Raw genomic sequence first — 20,482 nt, 5'->3', positions numbered from 1 at the left:
TGGGACATTGCATACATTTCTTCTAGAATAATCTTCCCAAAGCACATTTCTTATCATTTCCAGCATGGGTCTCAATGTTTTCTCTGCAGGATACTTATTTCGTTCTGACTCAATTCGACACTGCAGTTGGCACAATAACAGTGGCCCCACCAGCAATTACTCCAGGACTGGGACTCTGTCCCCACGCCATTCCGTTCTCATGAATTGTTCCCTCACACCTGCTCCTGCAAGAACACCTCCAGAAGGTCTCAGCTTCTCCTGACAGCCAGCAAGGAATGCCAACCTGGGTCCCACCACTGCAGGAAACTCGCTTCTGCCAATAATCAGAATGAGCAAGAAGCAGACTCTTCCCTAGATCCCTCAGAAAGGAACCCAGCCTGCAGACACCTTGGTTTCAGACCAGCAGGAGCCATGTTGGACTTCTGACCCACAAAATGTGAGTTAGTACATTTGTGCCGTATTAGGTCTTTGCATTTGTGGTTATTGACCATAGAAGCAATAGAAAGCTAATATAATAGGATTTTGTGAAAATGTTGCAAGGAGGTAAACTGTGAAACTATGGTGAGTAAACTCCAGGGGGTATAAAATCTAGAAGCAGCTCAGTTGAAATGTGGAGATTATTAGCATAATTTATTTAACAAATGTAACTTGACAACCACACACAGGGCAGAGGTCATACAGACGTGAGCACTCATAACGATGATGATGAAGAGTGGCTTCTCCCCAGGACCCACCGGGTAAAAGAAACCTCCAGTAATATCAGTGAATGACCAGCAGTGGGATGTCCCTTCCCTGCAGATGGATCTAGAATGTGATGAAAACTTCACTGAAGCTCATCAAGCTCCCTTCTTCCAAATTTGTGTTTCACAGATGACCTTTAGGTATGAAGTAGGGAGGGTGGTTCTGCTCTGTGATCACAGGTCACATGTTGGTTAAGATGTTGGCCTCTAGTCTCTTCTCAGCCCTGTGTGACGTGGTCACTGTGAATTCATTCTCTGCAAGTAGTCATCCTGCAGAGCCAGTCGGTGAAGTAGTGGGCCACGGCACTGACAGTGGACAACGAAGAATCCCAGGTGGATGGGACCTTCATTCTCACCTTCAGTGACCTTTGCCCTTGGTGCCCTGGGAAGGGAATCTCAGGGCTGCATGCGACCCTGCCCAGGAGGAGCACCAGGAGGCAGAGGAACAGACCAGAGGCAGAGGGAGGGGGCAGAGGCTGAACCTCTCCCAGCAGCACGACATTTTGTATGAATTATGTACGTCATTTTACTTGGCCCTGCCTCAGTTTCCTCACATTCAAAATGAAGCTGCCTCACACAGTTGTTGGGAAAATTAGTGAGTCAAATTCCCCTCAAGCATTTAGCACAGCACCCAGTACATTTAGGTTGCCTATGAATGTTAGCTCTGGTTGTTGGAAATCTGCTGAGTCACCCTTGGAAAGTTAACTCCCATTCTGCACCCTGGCCTCCTTATCTGTCACTTGGAAAACTGAATTAATATTAGTGAAGTGTTTCACTCAGGGTGTTTTTAGCTAGTATTCTCTTGCTGTGACAAATTGTTGTTAAGGGTCCCTCAGCTCCAGGTTAGGCTTGGAGAACCAAAGGTGTTACTTCAACCTGAGGGTCCTCATTTTCATCTGAGCCCTGGACCACTGAGGTCTCCTAGGAGGGTTAGGCACTGGGTCAGGCACGAGGGAACTTTCCACTCTTATTTGTGCTGGGTAAATGGTCAAGGCAGTTGGATCCAATGAAAAAATCAGAAAAAAAGGAAACAGAGGCCCAGAGAAGGAGGTACGTGGGAAGGTGTAGATGTGCGACCCATCACTGGCGTTGTAGAAGGAGACCTCCCCCAACTCATAGTCCAGGAAAACCCCCACGCTTTCAGGAGGGTCAATTGTTAGTATGGTCCAGGGGTCTGTGAAAGCCCAGTAATAATTATTCTCATAATGGCACATTGTCCAGAATCCAACCTCAGGTCTCATGTCAACAAAATGTTTTCTCTCCACGTTCTCCCTGCACACCCCAATGTTCCACGCTTTCCTGTCCCCCACCTCCACCTGCCAGAAATGTCTCCCCGACGTGAAGCTCTCAGAGCCTAGCACACAGGGATGCCAGACAAATCTCTTCTTGTTGTCTGGCAGGCTCTGCATTGTTCGTGTCCGCTGCAGGCTCCTCTGGTCCTCAGAAACAATGAGCCCGGGGTGCGCGGTGTCCGGATCCAGAAACACATCAGCTGCAGAGGGTTCAGATAGTGTGGAGTCAGCCATGGTCCCTGGAACTCAGAGTCTCAGCCTACAAGCCCTGGGGTTGTCTGAGGAGGCCTGAGACCAGAGCCTGAGGTCCCCAGCCTGTCTTGGATGTGACCCTCAGCCAGGCCGCGAGAACCCACAGGGAAGGGAGAGGGTTCAATGAGGAAGCAGAAGGTGGGGTGCGCTGGGGTCATTCTAACCCCCATAGTGAGCTGTCCCCTTCCACCTTCTCCCTGTTTCCCTCCCCAACACGACCGTGCCCACCTGTGCTGCACAGTCACATGGGCTCAGTTTCACCCCTTGCCCTGCCCCTCCCCCCTCCTGAGCTGGATTCATTTTCAGCACTGTCTCTCCTTCTCCCAAGATACAACCTACATCTTGAGTCTCAATTTCATATCTGTAAAATGGGTGTAAAAATACTAATCTCAGGTTAGATTACAACAAGCTGTATGGCATACTTAGCCCAAGGCCGGCTGTCCAGGCAGGAAGTGCCTGGTGTGATAACATGGACCATGTCTCTTCAGTGCTTGGGGCCATGCTGGGGGCTCTGAGAGCTCTCCTGTCCTCTCCCCACCTGTGCACATAGTCTCTGGACTCAGGAATCAGTCCTCTGTGGACAGCATCACAGGGCTCCTTTGCCTTTGATAACTGGCTGGGTTTGGCCAAGGGGAGGTACTATTTGAAGACAGGAAGGAGAAAGGAAAGAGGTCCAGCACTGACTCCCCCACTTCCTCCACTGGAGATGCTCTAACAGAGCCTGACTCCTCTCAGGCAGCCTCTCCCTGAGCTCCAGCTTCCTCTGGGCTCCAGTGACTGCTCCCTGTCCCTCCCCCTTCAGCCTAGGGGTGGTGACAGCTCCCACTGTGGGAGCCCTGGGGCACCATTCATCCTTGCTGGTTTCCTTTCATGCCACCCCTGCCCATGCTAGTAGTTCCTTCTCTAAACCCTCTTTCTTTCTTTTGTTTTTTTGTTTTTCTTTCTTTTTATTTTAGAGCAAGAAGAAAGAAAAGAGAGAGAAACATCAATCTGTTCCTTGTTTGGCCAGTGGTGGCACAGTGGGTAGAGCATCAGCCTGGGACACTGAGGTCTCAGGTTTAAAACCCCAAGGTCACTGGCTTGAGCGTGGGATGTTGGACATGATCCCACCATTGCTAGCTTGAGCCCAAGGTTGCTGGTTTAGCAAGGAGTCACTGGTTTGGCTGGAGCCACTGACCACCCGAGGTCTCAAAAAAAGAAACAAACAAAAAAACTCTACAAAAAACAAAATTTGTTACTGTATGTGTCCTAACCAGGAGTGGGAGTGGCGGGGATTGAACTCACAACCTTTGCGTATCAGAACGAGGTTTTAACCAACAGAACTATCCAGCCAGAGCTCAGCCCCTCTTTATCACTGTGCATATGTGACAGTGAACAAAACCAACTGCATCTCTGTGTCACAGAGTTGTTTCATCTTTCCATATTGTGACCTTTGACCAATCTCACTGTCCTCAGCAAGCACACCAAAGCCTTCTAGGTGATGAATGTCTGTGTTCCTTAAAATACAGTCATGGTGGCCCTGGCTGGTTGGCTCAGTGGTAGAGCATCGGCCTGGTGTGCGGGAGTCCCGGGTTCAATTTCCTGCCAGGGCACACAGGAGAAGCGCCCATCTGCTTCTCCACCCCTCCCCTTCTCCTTCCTCTCTGTCTCTCTCTTCCCCTCCCACAGCCAAGGCTCCATTGGAGCAAAGTTGGCCCGGGCACTGAGGGTGGCTCCATGGCCTCTGCCTCAGGTGCTAGAATGGCTCTGGTAGCAGCAGAGCAACACCCCAGATGGGCAGAGCATCACCCCCTGGTGGGCATTCCTGGTGGATCCCAGTCGGACACATGCTGGAGTCTGTCTGATTGCCTCCCCGTTTCCAGCTTCAGAAATATACAAAACAACAACAACAAAAAAAAATACAGTCATGGACATTTTTGTTAGTAGCAGCTTGAATGTCAGGAAAACAGAGGTCAATAGCAAACTGGTGACAGTATCGATTATAAAAAATCATACATCTCAAGACCAAGACTTATGGCCTTGTGCTAACACATTCTTTGTTCTTTTCTGCTGTCAATCATTAGTACCCAAGTCATACTATAAAGGAAGTATGGTAACATGTCTGCAGCAGTGAATAATCTGTACAGATTGCCGGGTTTCTGTATGATCTGACCCTACACCTTGTGAGTAAATACCCTATAACACAGTCTGTTACATTCTAAAGAGCGGCTTCTTTTTTAGGTCTTGAAATATCTTCTCCTTACCATGGTCGTTACCGTCAGACAAACACCCAGTTAAACAGGCTATCTCTTTCCATTTTGTGTTTTCAACAATATGCATCCATTATGTTATTTAATCTTCACCTCAGTCCTCACATAGTAGGAATTTCTACCATCATCTAAAGTGAGGACACTGAAGCTCAGAAACATTGTGTAACCTGAGGACACACAGGGGCAGGAGGGGCAGACACTGGGTCAGGTCCCATCCTGACTCTCCCTGCAGCCCCTTCCCCCAGCTGCACCCCTCCTGCCTCTTCCTTCCCACAAGGACCAGTGGAGCCCAGGACAGCACTTGTCCCTGGTGTCTGGGCTCTTGGCAGAAGGTGGACACACCTTTGAGACAAAGACCTCAAGTCACGCCTCCTAGACTCTCCTAGTCAGGATTTGGAGAAGAAAAAGGGAGCAGGGTCCCTCGTTGTTATTCTAGGGAACATACAGTGATTCACTCACCAGGTTGGAAGAGGGCCGTCTTCCTCTCTGAAAGGAAGGAGACACAGACAAGGAAAGGTCATCATTTCTGTCCTCCCCCCACCATCCCCCTCACTAAGCCTCTTCTCCCTCCTCTCCTCAGTCTCTTCCAACATCCGGTTTCCTGCATCTACAGCTCTGCGGATCAGGCATGAAACCTCTCTGCATGTTGGGCTTCTCTTCATCACACTGGAGCTGCAGGCGACATGGCCATGCTGAGCCCAGGTGTGCGGGCATCTGTGTCAGCAGGGTGAGGGGACACTGTATGTGGAAGGTCCTCTCTGAGTGTCCAGAAAGGCTGGGTGGTGCAACACAGAACATGGGCCTCTGAGCTGGATCTGGTCATTACTCACCAGCAGAGAGAGGGTTTAAATGCTTTGTACACAGAGAGCATCAGAGTCACTCACCAGCGTAGGCCTGAGACTTCACAACTGCAAAGGGAAGACAATAGAGTCACCTCAATGTCATTTCACAGTCATTTTTTTTCTCTTCCTCTTGCACTCATCTGATTTCTTTTTTGACCACCCCCCTTCCTGCCTCTCCCTCTGCCTGTTCAGTTCTCTGCTCCCCCCTCTTTAAATCAACTGCATCTAGTGACCCTGCAGGCACCCTGCACGAGCTGTCCCAGCTGTCACTGCAGATCTGTGTGTACCTGTCTGCACAGCAGTCACCCTTGTCAGAAATGTTGCTTTCTGAAGTTTGCTATTTTCCTTTCACAGTGATCAAAAATATTAAGTGGGAAATACACAATTCATACCTTTTAAATTGTACATTTCTCTGAGTAGTTTGATGAAACATCATGCGATGCCACTGCCACCATCCCAGGGAGAACCGTGCCTGTGTCCAGCATGTCCCCACTGTGGACCCCACACCTCACCTTAGTCACTTAGGAGCCTGCTGGGTGATCAGATCTACTGGGGCGGTATCACAGTACTCGTGTTCAACTCACCCTTATTTTACTTAGTAATTGCCCGGAAAGGCAAGAGTAGTGATGTTGGCAATACATGTATGCCAGTGAGAAGCCTTCCTTTCAGAGAAAAGGACATAAACCTGTGTGTACAGGGTGTGGTACTGTCCTCGGTTTCAGGCATCCCCTAGGGGTCCCAGTAGTTGAGGGGTGCCTACTTTACTCTTGTACCTGGGCCTGGGCTCGCTGTGTGCACGTGTGTGTGTGTGTGTGTGTGTGTGCGCGCTAGAATCCATCTATGCAACTTAATGAGAAAATCTCAGATACTGTATTTTCCAGCAGGTATTTCTGTGACAACTGACACGGCAGACACTCGTATTTTAAGAGACACTTCTCTGTCCTCTGGTTTCTTCTCAGCAGACTACAGACTGTGTAAAGCCACCAGGGAGGGGAGGACCTCACACACTGAGTCCACCTCCCCCGCCCCTGTCCTTTCCTGTGTCCCCTGGATGTCCCGGTGCGAGCGGCCCCTGGTGGAGACTGAAGCCCCTTCTCCATTGAGAAAACCCCTGCCCGGCTGCCCCATCAGCGTCCTTATCTCCCCCACCCCCGGGCGGTTAGGGGTGAGGGAAGGGCGGGATCATATCCGAGCAGAGAGTCTGAGACGAGGGTCCGGGACACTCACGCGCCAGGTACTGGATCCTCATTTGTCCTGCGGGGAACAAGTGAGGAGTCGGTGACGCGTGAGGCAGGGACCCCGGGACGCGCGGGGCGGGGACCGGTACTTACTGAGTTCGCGCTGCAGCTCCTCTGGAAATAAGCAGAAAAAAGTCCCGTCACGGGGATGGAGGGGGGACGGGCGCGGTGGGGGCGCGGGCTGGGGCGGGGCGGTCGCGCTCCTGCAGCCGGGACTCACCTTTGGCGCTTTGCTCCCGCTCCTTCTCCTTGGACAGGGTCTTGTTTTTCTTCTGCTGTTGCTGTAGGAAGAACCCTGCCGCCGCCAGGAGCCCCAGCAGAGCTGGCAGGGACAACGCGAGGGCCACAACCCAGGGCCGCACGTTCCAGAAGAAGGGACCTGCGCAGGGACAGTCTCAGCCTCTGACCAGGTGGGTCACGGGGTGTCTCGGGACAAATTGTTCTTTTTACAGAGGGCCCAGAACTCTTACTGTCACGTAACACTATTGTCTTAATATGCCTGCCTCTCACATGGGAATAGTTCAAATATCAAACAATATGTATAAAGTCACTGAAGTCTACTCTCCACTCCCTGGTTCAGTGCCCTGTTTATTAGTTCTCATTAGTCAGCTCTATATGTGATTAAAATCTTGGAGCTGGAGGGCCTGGGTTCCCATTCTGGGTCTTCTGCCTGACTAGCATGTGACCAGGAACTAATGACTTCACCATAATGTTCCTGGTGTCCTAACAGGTAAAAGGAATCAATTAATGCTTATAAAGTGCTTGACTCATAGAGTGCCATGCAAGTGTTTATTACATTTTAAAAATATACACATATCCTATTTGTTCTTGCTTACAGCAAACACAGCACTCTGCACCAGCTGGTCTGACTCCTGCTCTCTCTGTTCAGTGTCTTGGGGACCGTCCATGTCAGCACAGAGAGACGTCTGCGTTTCCTCTCACAATAGAACCCTTCACAATGGAGGGCATGGAAGAGTCTCTTTGTGCTATTTTAATTAATGGTATAAAAAGTAGCATTTCACATGGATCATTTTATCAATTGCAAGCTGATCTGTCAGATAAATTTGCAGAACTGGGCTTTTGAATCAATAAAGAAGTAGTTTGAATAAAGATTGCTCTATTGTCAAAATGAGAAGATAGGCCAATGTTTACCAGAAATATACCACATTGTAGCAACAATCATCTAAGAGTGACTGTCTCCCTACAAGCCTGTTATCAGAATGTTTTTCCAATGACCTCAGTTTTTGTTTTATTGGCAGTATCACAGGTGGAAAACATTTTTTTATTCAGTAAGAGTGGACATTTTTCCTTGGGGTGATTTCTTTTTTGTGAGCTGATAATTCATGCTCTTATTTTATTATTTATTTATTCATTTTAGAGAGGAGAGGGAGAGAGAGAGAAACACAGAGACAGAGAGAAAGGGGGGATGGAGCAGGAAGCATCCACTCTCATATATGCCTTGACTAGACAAGTGCAGAGTTTCGAACCAGCGACCTCAGCATTCCAGGTCAACGCTTTATCCACTGTGCCACCACAGGTCTGGTCAATTCATGCTCTTTTATCATTTTTCAACTGGGTTGTTTTATGTTTTGAAAAGGTTATCCCTTTTCATAAGATATGGGTTTACATATTTCCCCCTCCTCCATTTTGCCATATCTTTGTTGATCTTACCATTTGCCCACAATTCCCATTGTCTATCACAGTCTGTAACACACAAAAAATGCTCACAAGATGTCTGTGACATGAACAGCTTTATGGGGGAAAGAAGCACCCAGGTCCCTGCTCTGTGCCTTACGTCCACTGCAAAGACTCAAGTCAGCAGCAGGAGAGAGACATCCCTGCCCCCAGGGGCCACAGCTAAGCACAGGTAGCGGCAGGGCACTCACCTGCAATGGAAACCCTGGCTGTCTTTTCCTGGCTGAGCAGGGGGTTTCTGAAGATACAGGAGATCCCCCTCCCAGAGTCGCCTTCCACGGTCACAGATGCTGTGGCTGCATATAGACCCAGGCTGTCTGCAGTCACAGGTGCTGCCACAGTGGGCAAGCTCTGTCCCCTGTCATCTCTCCACTCGATGTGGGGCTGCGGATACCAGCCTGCAGACGTGCACTCCAGACGGATCCCTCCATCCTCATAACCCTTCATTTCAATGAGGAGATCAGAGCCCAGCGCTGTGGAAGGAAAAGTGAGTCTGAATTATGGGGAGCCCTCTGTGCTGCTGAGGGTCTCCTCAGGAATGGAGGGCACACTCACACTAGAGAACTCCAGCACGGTTTCACTGAGGAGCTCTTTACAGACGTGTGCTGTGCAGGAGAGACAGTTCCATGATGTGACCACCACCTGAATGTTGTTTGACCCTCATGCTAGATTCAGTTAAATGTGGGCTGGAATAGAGCTGGCTCCTCTAAATCCCCTTAGAGTCTGCAGGACCCCTGTCCCATGTCCAAACATGCTGTGATTTCTGGGAAAAGTTCTCACCTCACCCTGGAAAAGCAAGTAAATTTTTCCCCCTTATCTTGGCTGAATCCTGCCTCTGAACCCTTATTTATCCCTTCTTGTCCTGTGTAAGCCTTTGTCCTTACCATGTGATGGGAAAGATATGCCCATTGTCATGGCACCATTTAGTAATATGTTGTATGTAAGTCCCTGGGATAAACTCTGGATGTAATTAATGGTATCATTGTCAGCCTGTTTCTCAGGTATCTTAACCCAGGAAACATTAAGTAATGTGGTTGTGCAGAGGTGAAAATAACTACATGGCAGAGATGACCAAGGTCCAGGAATAGTGGAGTTGTTTCCAGTGGTCCCTAAACATCTAAACCGAAAGGGAAGAGGAAAGAAACCTTTTACAGACCTGAAATAACACAGTCTCTTAAAGAGGGCTTTCTCAAGGGGATTTATGGCTCCAGGAAAAAACTATACTTAGCTGAGGCTATTCTTCAGGACAGAGCCAGGACCAAACCATACCCTCAATTCCATTCTCTGCTGGGCTCCCCATTGATTAACCCAGGCACGAGCCACAGGGCAAGGTTGTGTCCTGAGAAAGAGAAATGCAGCCGTGAGGTCTGCACATGAGCAATTCTAGGGAACAGCAGCATCAGACAAGGTGCTTTGTCACTGTGATGGGTCAGGACAAAATCAAGACCATTTGACAATTGGGTTTGAGCACAGAGATAACATGACCAGTGTCCTGACTACAACGACTAAACTTATCCATCCTATCATGGCTGTGAATGACCCATTACAGCTCTGCACCATCCTGACAGCATCTGATCTAGAACAAATCTCTACTTCTATAAACCCTCCCCAAATCCTCTCAGAGCCCAAAAGTTATACCAAGTCTTTCCTGACACCCTTTTACTGAGACACTGCATGCATTGCACATGTGTGCGTTTACCTCCCTGCAACAAGTACTGAACACACTTGTTCAACTACAGGTGTGTCCTTGGGGCCATTGGTAGGACGACATTGGCAACACAGATGCTGTCCCTGCAGGTCAGCCTCCTGGACCCACAGCAGTGACACATGGAAAACCATGGCCACTGTCTGGAGCTCAGCTGAACCCAAACAGGTGTGTGACACCTGCTGAGGGAAGTTTCTCATTGATTTTATCCATGATTTCCACTTCCCTGCTTAGACCCTGGTGGCTGCCATGAGGAACTTCTTCACGTGACACAGGAGGAACGGTCCCTGGAGGACAACCTGTGTCTGTCAAGGGTCTCAGAGAAGCAAAGTTGGAAAGGGCTGAGGCAGGTGCTAGTGAATAGTCAGAGGTGCTCTGAGGTGGGCGTGGAGTCTCTGCTCCCAGATCTCCGTGGGAGAACAAGCTCAGAACAGACCCGAGGCTCACCTGCAACCTTCAGCTCCACCATTGCATTTTCATAGAAATCTCCATCTTGGAAATAACACAGGTAGTTTCCGCTGTCAGAGACAGTGACGTTGTGAATCCGGAGAGCAGCCGTCCCCTCAGTGATGTCCTCTCTTAAAATCGAAGTTCTCCCTCGATACTCTGCTGCCTGTGTCTCTTCCTTCCCATGTGCATACGTGAGCACCACCTGCCTGAGGCTGGGTCGCACCCACATCAGCTCCATGGTCTCAGCATTCATCTTTGGGACCAAGTGACAGGGCAGCTCAGCATCTTCACCCACCACGGCCAGGATGGGGTCTGGGGGTCCAACCACAGTAAACTGAGCTGGACAGTAGAAGGGAGTGCTCCGTTAGTGAGAGCTGGGGCAGAAGGGAAGGGGGGCTCCAGGCAGGGAGAGCAAGGTAAGAAACTCCTAGAGAGCCTCTCAATTCTAACAGAAGGTCAGTCAGGATGGGCCTTCCAGGGATGGAGGAGTCCAAGGTTCATACTGGCACCACAGGTAACTGCTTTAGATACATAAACGCAGAACTGTTCCCTACCTGAGCAGAGGATGAGCCACTGGACCAAGATGAGGAAGAGAGAGAGGTCAAGCAGGTGGAAGACCAGGGACATCACCCTTTTTACCTGTTGTGCAGAGAGAGAGACACCAGAATGAGCTGAGTAGAAATAATGACCTGGAAGAAGATGGAGAATTCTTCATGGAGACCTCTGCCTCCCCCGGACGAATTTTGAGTTCAACCATGACCACTGGTGACACAAGAACCTCCTCTACAAATGTCTCTTTGTGAGCCTCTTAACGTTTGATTTCAACATGGAATTCATTCCAAAAATATATAATGTTAAATGTATGTACTTGAACCCTAGCCTACAGGCAACTCTTGGTTCTACTATTCAAATAAGGAAGATTTCCACTTACCCACAATTCCCTGGGACAGCCAGCTCCCGCCTCCCCCATCACACTCTGAGGAGCACAGGACCCTCCTCCCTGAGTCCCCGATTCACTGGAGTCCCCACAGTCTATGCTCAGCACACCAGCCAGAGGTTCCTGACTCACTTCCCCTCCCTCCTCCACTCAGCCCCTTCTGGTGGCTCCCCCTTCACTCAGAGCAGGAGCTGAAGTCTTTATCACTCTGCACTTGTATAATCATCTTAATATTTTAAGTTTTAAAGTTCCCAAGTGGGACCCTGGCTGGATAGCTTGCTTAATTAGAGTTAGCTCTGAAACACAGAGGTTGCTGGTTTGATCCCCAGGTTCAATGCCAGGTCAGGGCACACACAGGAACCGATCAATGTTTTTCTCTCTCTCTCTCTCTCTCTCTCTTTAGAATTGATTCAGTGAGAAGAGGGGAGGCAGAGATAGACTCCCGCATGTGCCCCTACAGGGATCCACCTGGGAATCCCACAAGTTGGCAATGCTCTGTCCATCTGGGGCTCTGCTTCCTTGCAACATGAGCAATTAGTTCTGAGGTGGAGGGCATGGAGCCATCCTCAGCTTCCAGGTCAAGTTGCTCTGATTGAACCACGGTTGCAGGAGGGGAGGAGAGAGAGAGTGAGAGAGAGAGAGAGAGAGAGAGGGAGAGAAGGGTGAGGTGAAGGGTGGGGAAGCAGATGGGAGCTTCTCCTTTGTGCCCTGACCGGGAATGTCTGGGACATTTACACTCCAGGTTGATGCTCTACCACTGACAAACCGGCCAGAGCTGTTAATAAAAGTATTTAAAGTATTTTAAAGAAGAAATAAATCTCATTTTAAAAAGGTTTTCAAGTGCGAAACAAATTTCTAATTATTTGGAGACGATATTTATTATTTTTATTCCTGATTATAGACAATTTTAAAATTAAAAAACCACAAAAGCATAAAATATAAATAAAACCCATAAAAGAATAAAATATAAGTAATGTATAATGGTAATCATATACTTTGCTTCATATAAAGGTGAATATTTCTGGACATATTGTGACCACTTAACACCAGAAAACCAAACAATCTAATTTAAAAAATGAGAAGAGGCCCTCAAAAGACATTTCTCCAAAGAGGAGGCATGAATGGCCAGCAGACCTAGATTGGAAACCCCTCTGGTTAGACAACATGTTACTTTTTATTTTTTAATTGTTGTAAATGTAGGTTAGTTCACATTTTTCTATATTACAAATGATTCTGTAATGAAGATTTTCACATGTAAGTCTTTAACACACAACCCTAGTAACCCACCTCACCATGCTTTTAACATTATTTCTGTAAATGATGATCTGTTAACTAATAAGATTATATATAAATAAACAACCTGTTTCCTTAAGAATTCTAGGACCTTACTTCAGAAGAATCAGAAGAAGCTGGCTTTGACTTCCAGACATTGTCGTTCTGGGAGAATGGCTGACCTTCAACCTTTTATCTGAACGAACTGTGTTGGCTTGCACTTAGTGCCTCCATGCAGAACATTCAACCCCCTCCTTTGAATTCCTCTTTTTTAATGTTGCTTTTCTCCCTCCTTCCAAAAACTCCTACCCCTGCCCAACTGTTAAGATGGTCTTTGCAACATTAGTCCACCACCTTCACAAGTTACTGGCTCTTGAATAAACCACTGTTCCTTCCACCAGCCCCCGACTCTTGAGTATTGGCTCTCAAGAGGCAGACAGCCAAACGTAAGTTCAGCATCAACCGTACCTTAGAACCTCTTAGAACACACTCCCAGAGACGAGCAGCAGAGCCTGTAAGAGGCCTTTGCTGCTTCCTGACCACAGGAAGTTCCTAGGAATGGGCAGTTGTCAAGCTCCTTCATTCCGGTCGTCTCCCTCCCACGGATTTCTGAGTGTAGGTTACCTGCCTTCCTTCCACATTCCCACTGTGTCCTCACCTGCATGGTCACAGCACCACACTCCTGCTCTGGGTAAGGAATGCCCTGCAGGCTCACCAAGCTCCACAGCCTCTCTCCTAAGGGGGCCTGGACCCCTGACTTTCACCAGTTCTTCCCGCTTATCCTTGGCACTCCCAGCTGAAAATCACAAAACTAAGCCACTCGATAGTTCTTTATTGTAGCTGAGTCTCTTATCTAGAAGAAAGGGTGGGGAAAGGAGTTTGCTCCCATGAGAAACAGTGCAAAGTCCCCCTTTGAAAGCGCTGTTTTCTGATTGGCTCTGAACAGGGCTGTTAGTGCGGGTAGCTAGTTAGTACTAATAAAGGAAGAGAGCATAGGGAATCAGACATTAAGCCTTATCTACTAGTGAGCTGCTGAGGACATCAAGCCTGCTTCACTAGGAAGTGACAATATTCACAGCCTTCCCAGGAGACTGCTACATTCTCCACACTCAGGACCTAGTCCCCGAAGGGCAGGAAGGACCTGTTACCAGCTATTAACCAGGATTACTAAGGGTAAGGAATAAAAACAGCAGGGAAATTCCTCTGTTGGGAACATGCCCAGATGTAGCCAAGATGGCCCAGGGGGACATCCCTGTACTGAGACATTCGTAGTAGGAGAAAATGGCGACCATAACGGGAAGGTCTCTAGCCTGAGAAAAGGATTGAATTGAACACGCGGCACAGAACCCTGGAAGTTCCAGGAAATTAGGGGAAGGGCCCAGCACAAGCCCACAAAGGACTGGGAAAGAGACTGGTCAGTTGGTTTTTTTTTTTTTTTAATTTTAACAACTTTTTTTTTTTTTTAATTTTTATTTTTTATTTTATTTATTCATTTTAGAGAGGAGAGAGAGGAGAGAGAGACAGGGGGGAGGAGCTGGAAGCATCAACTCCCATATGTGCCTTGACCAGGCAAGCCCAGGGTTTTGAATCAGCAACCTCAGCATTTCCAGGTCGATGCTTTATCCACTGCGCCACCACAGGTCAGGCAACAACTTTTTTATTATAAAAAATGTATTCTTATTGCAGAAATGCTAGAAAAATTATGAGGAAAACAAAACAACAAATTTTCCATACAGAGATATTTACTGTTAATATTATGACATTTTCTTCACATATTCTCTGTGTACCTATTATATTTCTCTATCTATATGTACCCAGGTGTATTGGGTGTGTCTACATCTGTGTGCATAGATGTTCATTGCACATGAGCATATCTCTCTGTGTTCATATTTGTCTTTCATTTGTGTATATCTGTATATGTATACAAATGAGTATTTATTCACTCATCTAATAAACAGAGACTGGTCAGTTTGAAAGCCTGAGGTAATACACTCAGAGCTCAGCAAAGCTCTCTCTCTCGGTAACACATGTTCCTCTGTGAACACGCGTTTGTTCGCCACTTTGTTCACATGCTTGTTCACGTGTTCTCTCTCATAGCAGCTGTGGACCCCACGTGGGCTTCAAGCATGAGCCTGGGTCCACACCAGGCAGTGCAGCGGTGACTGGAACACAGCCAGCGTTAGAGACTAAGCTAGCAGAGTAGGGACAGAGACTGACTAAGCTTTGTCACAAACTGAGAACCAAGGGCATAGACGTTCTGGATCCTGGTCCCTATTCTGAGCTTGACGAAGACAAGGCTAGACTTCTTCCACTGTGGGATGGACAGAGGTGGAGCACTGGGAAACTGAAGGCCGTCCTTCGTTTCTATCCCAATGAATCTTACCAGCACCTCATCCTCCTGTCTGTGAGTCCTCAAAGTGTTTCTCTTGAGACTCCATGGAAGAATGGGAGGACCCGTTTCCCCTGGCAGCAGAGTGAAAGTGTGAACAGGAAGAAACCAGACCCACGCCACCTTTAGCTCCTCAGAAATTCAGTCTCAGATGCATTCCCAAATAATACAATTCTCAGGTTTCCAGATGCAGTGCTACCAGGGACCAATGGGCATATTTTACAAATTCAGAGAATTTTTATTTAAATTGTTGAGAAGGTTCGTTCTTGCTCTGCGTCTTCCGTATGTTGCATTTGGATTTTCAGGTGTATTTATTCTTGTAAAGCCAGTAGCCACCATTGTGGCCATTCACATGCAGGTTTGCATTGGATTTGGACAGATGGTAATGAAACAACGGAGCCAAGAACTGGTGGGCCATTACCTTTAATCATAGCTTGCACCTGGAGGGCAAGTAAAAACACACACTGGGTTTCAAAACCCACTCATTCAGTGCTCACAAAGCTACTGACTTATCTGAATTTTCTAGAATCAAAGGTTTATAGTTCACCAGACTTATTCGCCTCTGTTCCCCATCTCCTTCGTCCTCTCTGTACAAACTCTGCACTAACTGGCTTCTTCTTCAGCACTCCGCCATCTTGGCTGCTTCTCCTGGCCTCCTCCATGTGGCCTTTCTCTGCTCTCCAACCTGCTCTCTGCTCTAATGTTAATCCCAGGAACCAAGAGAGCAAGCTCCAGTTCTGCCCCATTTTATAGTGTAGAAATCAAAACCTTTAATCCAATATACAAAATAGGGAAGTCTTTAATACAAAGTCACTTATCTGGGGCATGATGGGATTGCACCACCCCACATCAAAAAGGGTGGGAAAGGCTTAGTCCTAAAACCAAGCCCCAGGCTACAAGCATCTTGCCTGCCCACAGCCCGCCCCCAACACACATTAATATCACCTGGGCGGGCCCTGGCCGGTTGGCTCAGCGGTAGAGCGTTGGCCTAGCGTGCGGAGGACCTGGGTTCGATTCCCGGCCAGGGCACATAGGAGAAGCGCCCATTTGCTTCTCCACCCCTCCGCCGCGCTTTCCTCTCTGTCTCTCTCTTCCCCTCCCGCAGCCAAGGCTCCATTGGAGCAAAGATGGCCCGGGCGCTGGCTCTGGTCGCAATATGGCGACGCCCAGGATGGGCAGAGCATCGCCCCCTGGGGGGCAGAGCATCGCCCCCTGGTGGGCGTGCCGGGTGGATCCCGGTCGGGCGCATGCGGGAGTCTGTCTGACTGTCTCTCCCTGTTTCCAGCTTCAGAAAAATGAAAAAAAAAAAAAAAAAAATCACCTGGGCAACGGGTTTCCATGTGGGCAGCACCATCTTTAACAAAGTGAGCATAATATATTTTATGTGTCCAACAATTCTCCTCTGCCTGCAGGAGTCTATTATTTGAGGTCATACTGGATAAGCTATGAATCTGTTTCTCTCGGGGTCTTTGGGACAAACAGGTTTTACCTGTGGTCTTGGGCCTCCAAAGACACATCAAGTCTCAAGATGGTGGGTATAGTTTCCAGGGTTAAATGTAACCTTGGCTGATGGAATTTGATCACATTACATTGGCTTAAATTTAGGTTCTGTGGTAGAGATGGTTGGTCACTTGTCCAATATCTGTTCCCTGCCTCTTCTTAGTCATCACACCCAATTTGGGAGGAGGGGACGGTACTGCAATGTGCCCGTCCTCCTGGTAGATGGGAGAGGCTGAGGGACTAAGTTTGAGTCAATGGTTCATAAGTGGATGTTGTTGGGCTGTGTTTGTCCAGAGATTTCCAAACTCTTTCTACTTCTTCCTTCCTCTGAGGTAGAACACCCTCTCTGGAGCTGGAGCACAGCCACCGACTCGTCACCAAAAGGCAACCTCGAGAATGGAATCCTCATGCTGAGACGGCAGAGAATGAAGCCAGGCGAGGCTGGGGCTTGGGTGCCTCTCCTAGCTGCCAGACCAGCTCTGGGCGGCTGCCCTCTGACTTCATTTTACATGAAAGGAACATAAACCCTTGTTTTGTTCAAGCGACTGGTAACCCCCATGGTCTCTGTTATCAGCAGGAAACACAGTTCTTCCCTCCCCACCTCCCACTATCAACAGTTTGTCATGAAACTTTTGAAATGTATAGCAAAGTTGAAAGCACTTTTCAATGAACACTCGATATGCCTACTGCTTAGAGTCTACACTGTACATTTCATTACACATGCTTTCTTTATTATAATCTGTCCTTCTGTTTCTGCCCTTATTGTTATTTATTTATCCAGAGCCTTTTAAAGTGAGTTGTAGACATCAGTGCACTTTCCTCTGGGTACATCCACATACTTACGAAGTAGAACACAGTTTTGAAATGCTCAAGACACCTGGCCGTGTTTAAAATATAAATGTGGGAGTTACTTTCAGCAGTCTGTTCAAAATGGTCATGGGTTGTTTTTATCTGGGTATCACTTTCTTCTTGTTGTCTAGTCATCCCAGGTCCCTGCAGGATGAGGTCCAGCCTCAGCCCTTGTTTAGGGGAGTTGCTGGCAGTCTCTGCATTTCCTGGCTTGGAGAAGCATTGCCCTGTCTCTGCCTTCATTCTCACATGTTTTCCCTGAGACACTTGTCTTTCTCCCATTTCTCATGAAGACAGAAGCTGGGTGTAAGGCCAGGAGCCATGGCTGTCACTATCAAAGCAGCCGCCTGGCCCATGCAGGTTCCCATTGGATTCGGGCAGATGGTAAAGAAACGGCGGAGTCGGAGGATGGTGGGCCATCCTATTTATTGGTGTCTCACCAAGACAGGCAAACCACAAAAGAAGACAAGGGAAAAGCAGAAAACCAGCTTTTCCCATGAAGGGCAAGGGATCAGGGAAGCCCCTGCAATCGTGATAGCAGGAACTCAGTGAGCAAGCTCCTGGTCTGTCCCAATTTATAGTGTAGAAAACCAAAATCCCTTAATCCAATATACAAACAAGGAAGTCTCTGATACAAAGTCACTTATCCGAGGCATAATTGGATTCCTCATGAGAGTGCACCACCCCGATCATACAATCAGTCAAGGGTGTGGGGAAAAGCTTAGTCCCAAAACCAAACCTCAGGCCACAACGACCTGGCCTGCTTATAGCCTGTCCCCCACACCCAATATAAATCACAAGCGAGAAAACATATATATCATATTTACAAACTTATTTGACCAACACTGGGTCAGCCCTGTGTTTTTGCTAAATGCAACAGATGACAGAAATTTTACCTCGGTTGTCTGTTAGAAGACCCCTCTCTCTTGATTTAACTTGGCTGTGACACCTTCTTTTCTGATAAGTCTCATCTCTGAGCTCCTTTGTTCCCTATTTTAACTACACACGAGTGAAGGACAGAAAGAACCCCAACGTAATGAGGGTGGTAGGTGCGGCAGAATGGGCTTGAGGTTCAGAAGTGTTAAGTTCTCCAGCCACCACCCTGGGATGTCCGATCATGTTATTGGCTTAAATGTTAAAGACTTTTCTCACTTACCAAAAAGTCCTGAGGTTAGAATGTGATAGCACTCTACGATCCTCCTTGTAGTGGTCTTTTCTGTACTGGAGATGCAGGGAAACTAAGACTATTCTGTGACATGTCAACATTATGTTCAATACAAATTTCAGCACCCATAAATTAGGTTTAACTGGGATGGGGTCAATCTGTTCATCTAAGATGTGTTACAACAGGAATTATACAGGAGACTGCAGGCTCCTCACAGCCAAAAAGAGTAATATCTGGCCCCTTACAAAAAATGTTTCCAAATCCCCAGACTAGAGAGAAGCATTTCTTTCTTTCTCTTTCTTTCTTTCTTTCTTTCTTTCTTTCTTTCTTTCTTTCTTTCTTTCTTTCTTTCTTTCTTTCTTTTTTTTTGTAATTGTTGTTACCTAGTGTGGACAAAAAAGAGGCCACATACTAAACCTGACAAGCTCAGGGGAGACCTGCATGAAGGTCTTACTGTGGAAGACAGACTGTAAGCTGGCAAGGTCATTATTGTCTAAGGCTTAGTTTAAGACTAAGCCTTCCACTCTTTTAATACTAAGATCTTTTCAACACTAAGCTTTTCCCCACACCTTTGACAGTTGCATGATGTGGGGTGGTGTGCTCTTATGAGGAATCCAATTTATGCCTCAGATGAGTGGCTCTGTATCAGAGACTTCCTTATTTGTATATTGGCTTAAAGGCTTTAATTGTTTACACTATATAATAAAGCAAAGACCTGGGGCTCTCGCTTTCTGATCTTGCCATCAGCATTTCAGAGGCCTCCCAATCCCGTCCTCTTTTCTTAATTCCGCACCGTTCTCCCCCAGGACCTGGAATTACTAGCTGGGCTGGTTCATGGTACCTTACAAACTCAGAGACCAAAACTAACCACATAGAATGATCTGAAATTTAAACTTTCCAACTAAAAGTGAATCATGGTGAGCAGTCAGGTCCTAGGCCAGTATCTTCCCTGACAAAGGTTAGTCTCTACCCTAACTAAGCCTCTACTGATCTTTGTTTCAACAACAACATACTTTTGGAATGTCAGTGTAATTCTTTTTTTTTTCCCACAGCCCTCAGGGGCTGCACCAGGGCAGAGACCACAAAACACCTCGTTGTTATTGTTATCCTGTTAGTTGTTGACTGTTAAGTAACTATCCTTACCCAGGAATGTAAAAGAAGTATCTGTCTATTCCTTTTACTTTTTTTTTTTTTTTTTGGTGGGCCATCATCTTTAATCCTAGCTTGCACCGAGTGGGCAAGTAAAAACACACACTGGGCTCCAAAACCCACTCACATTCAGTGCTCACAAAGCCACTGACTTATCCGAGTTTCCTAGAATCAAAGGTTTCTAGCTCGCCAGACTTATTCACCTCTGTTCCCCATCTCCTTTCTTCTCTCTGCACGAACTGGCTTCTTACTCAACACTCCATGTTGGCTGCTTCTCCTGGCCTCCTCCACATGGCCTTTCGTTGCTCTCTGCTGTCTCCTCTAGTGCTAATCTCAGGAACTAAGAGCTCCTTTTACTTTTTATCCAATGTCAGAGCTTTCCCCCATTTGCTTTCTCCTGCCTCTCAAATCTCTCACCTACAGATGTCAAGCAACCCCTTAAGCTCCCACATTTGACTATGATGTGCAAAATAAGGTGCAAACTTCCCATTCTCTGGAGCATTTTGTCCATTGTCAATGAAGGAGTGTTTAAACCTGTAGAGAATTATGACTTTATTTGAGCCAAAATTGAAAATAGCTGGTAAGTGGAAAGTCAGCAGATTGAGAAAATGCACCACATACGGCACTGTGTTCTCTGACTTGCTACTGAGCTCTGGGGTCCCCTGCTCTTTCCTATGGCACACACTGTTGGCTCACTGGTAATAATCAGATATGACCAATGACATTGTAACAATGACATCACTCCCCTATTTACCAAG

The 20,482-nt window shown here is 47.4% G+C and overlaps 1 protein-coding gene across 6 annotated transcripts in view; it reads right to left on the bottom strand.

Moving 5' to 3' along the window:
- LOC136315673 (butyrophilin subfamily 3 member A3-like) overlaps positions 1 to 13,472 on the bottom strand; it is an 83,847-nt gene extending 70,375 nt beyond the window's left edge. For 2 of the 6 annotated variants that reach the window (XM_066247468.1, XM_066247465.1), the window contains exons 1-8: positions 13,331 to 13,472; positions 11,018 to 11,102; positions 10,461 to 10,802; positions 8,500 to 8,781; positions 6,834 to 6,992; positions 6,707 to 6,727; positions 6,599 to 6,629; positions 5,418 to 5,437 (exon numbers count right to left, since the gene is read on the bottom strand). In XM_066247468.1, coding sequence (XP_066103565.1) covers positions 5,418 to 5,437; positions 6,599 to 6,629; positions 6,707 to 6,727; positions 6,834 to 6,992; positions 8,500 to 8,781; positions 10,461 to 10,802; positions 11,018 to 11,102; positions 13,331 to 13,336 — 946 coding nt within the window. In that variant the 5' untranslated portion in view covers positions 13,337 to 13,472. Of the gene's footprint in view, positions 1 to 603; positions 2,233 to 4,992; positions 5,020 to 5,417; positions 5,442 to 6,598; positions 6,728 to 6,833; positions 6,993 to 8,499; positions 8,782 to 10,460; positions 10,803 to 11,017; positions 11,103 to 13,330 lie in introns of those variants that run through there. The other 4 variants (XM_066247467.1, XM_066247469.1, XM_066247472.1 and 1 more) reach the window with 4 other exon arrangements.
- Positions 13,473 to 20,482: the final 7,010 nt, after the last annotated feature.

This window comes from Saccopteryx bilineata, chromosome 11 (genome assembly GCF_036850765.1).
Source record: "Saccopteryx bilineata isolate mSacBil1 chromosome 11, mSacBil1_pri_phased_curated, whole genome shotgun sequence".
NCBI lineage: Eukaryota > Metazoa > Chordata > Mammalia > Chiroptera > Emballonuridae > Saccopteryx > Saccopteryx bilineata.
The sequence above is the reverse complement of the archived record's forward strand: the minus strand, read 5'-3'. Positions and strand labels throughout refer to the sequence as shown.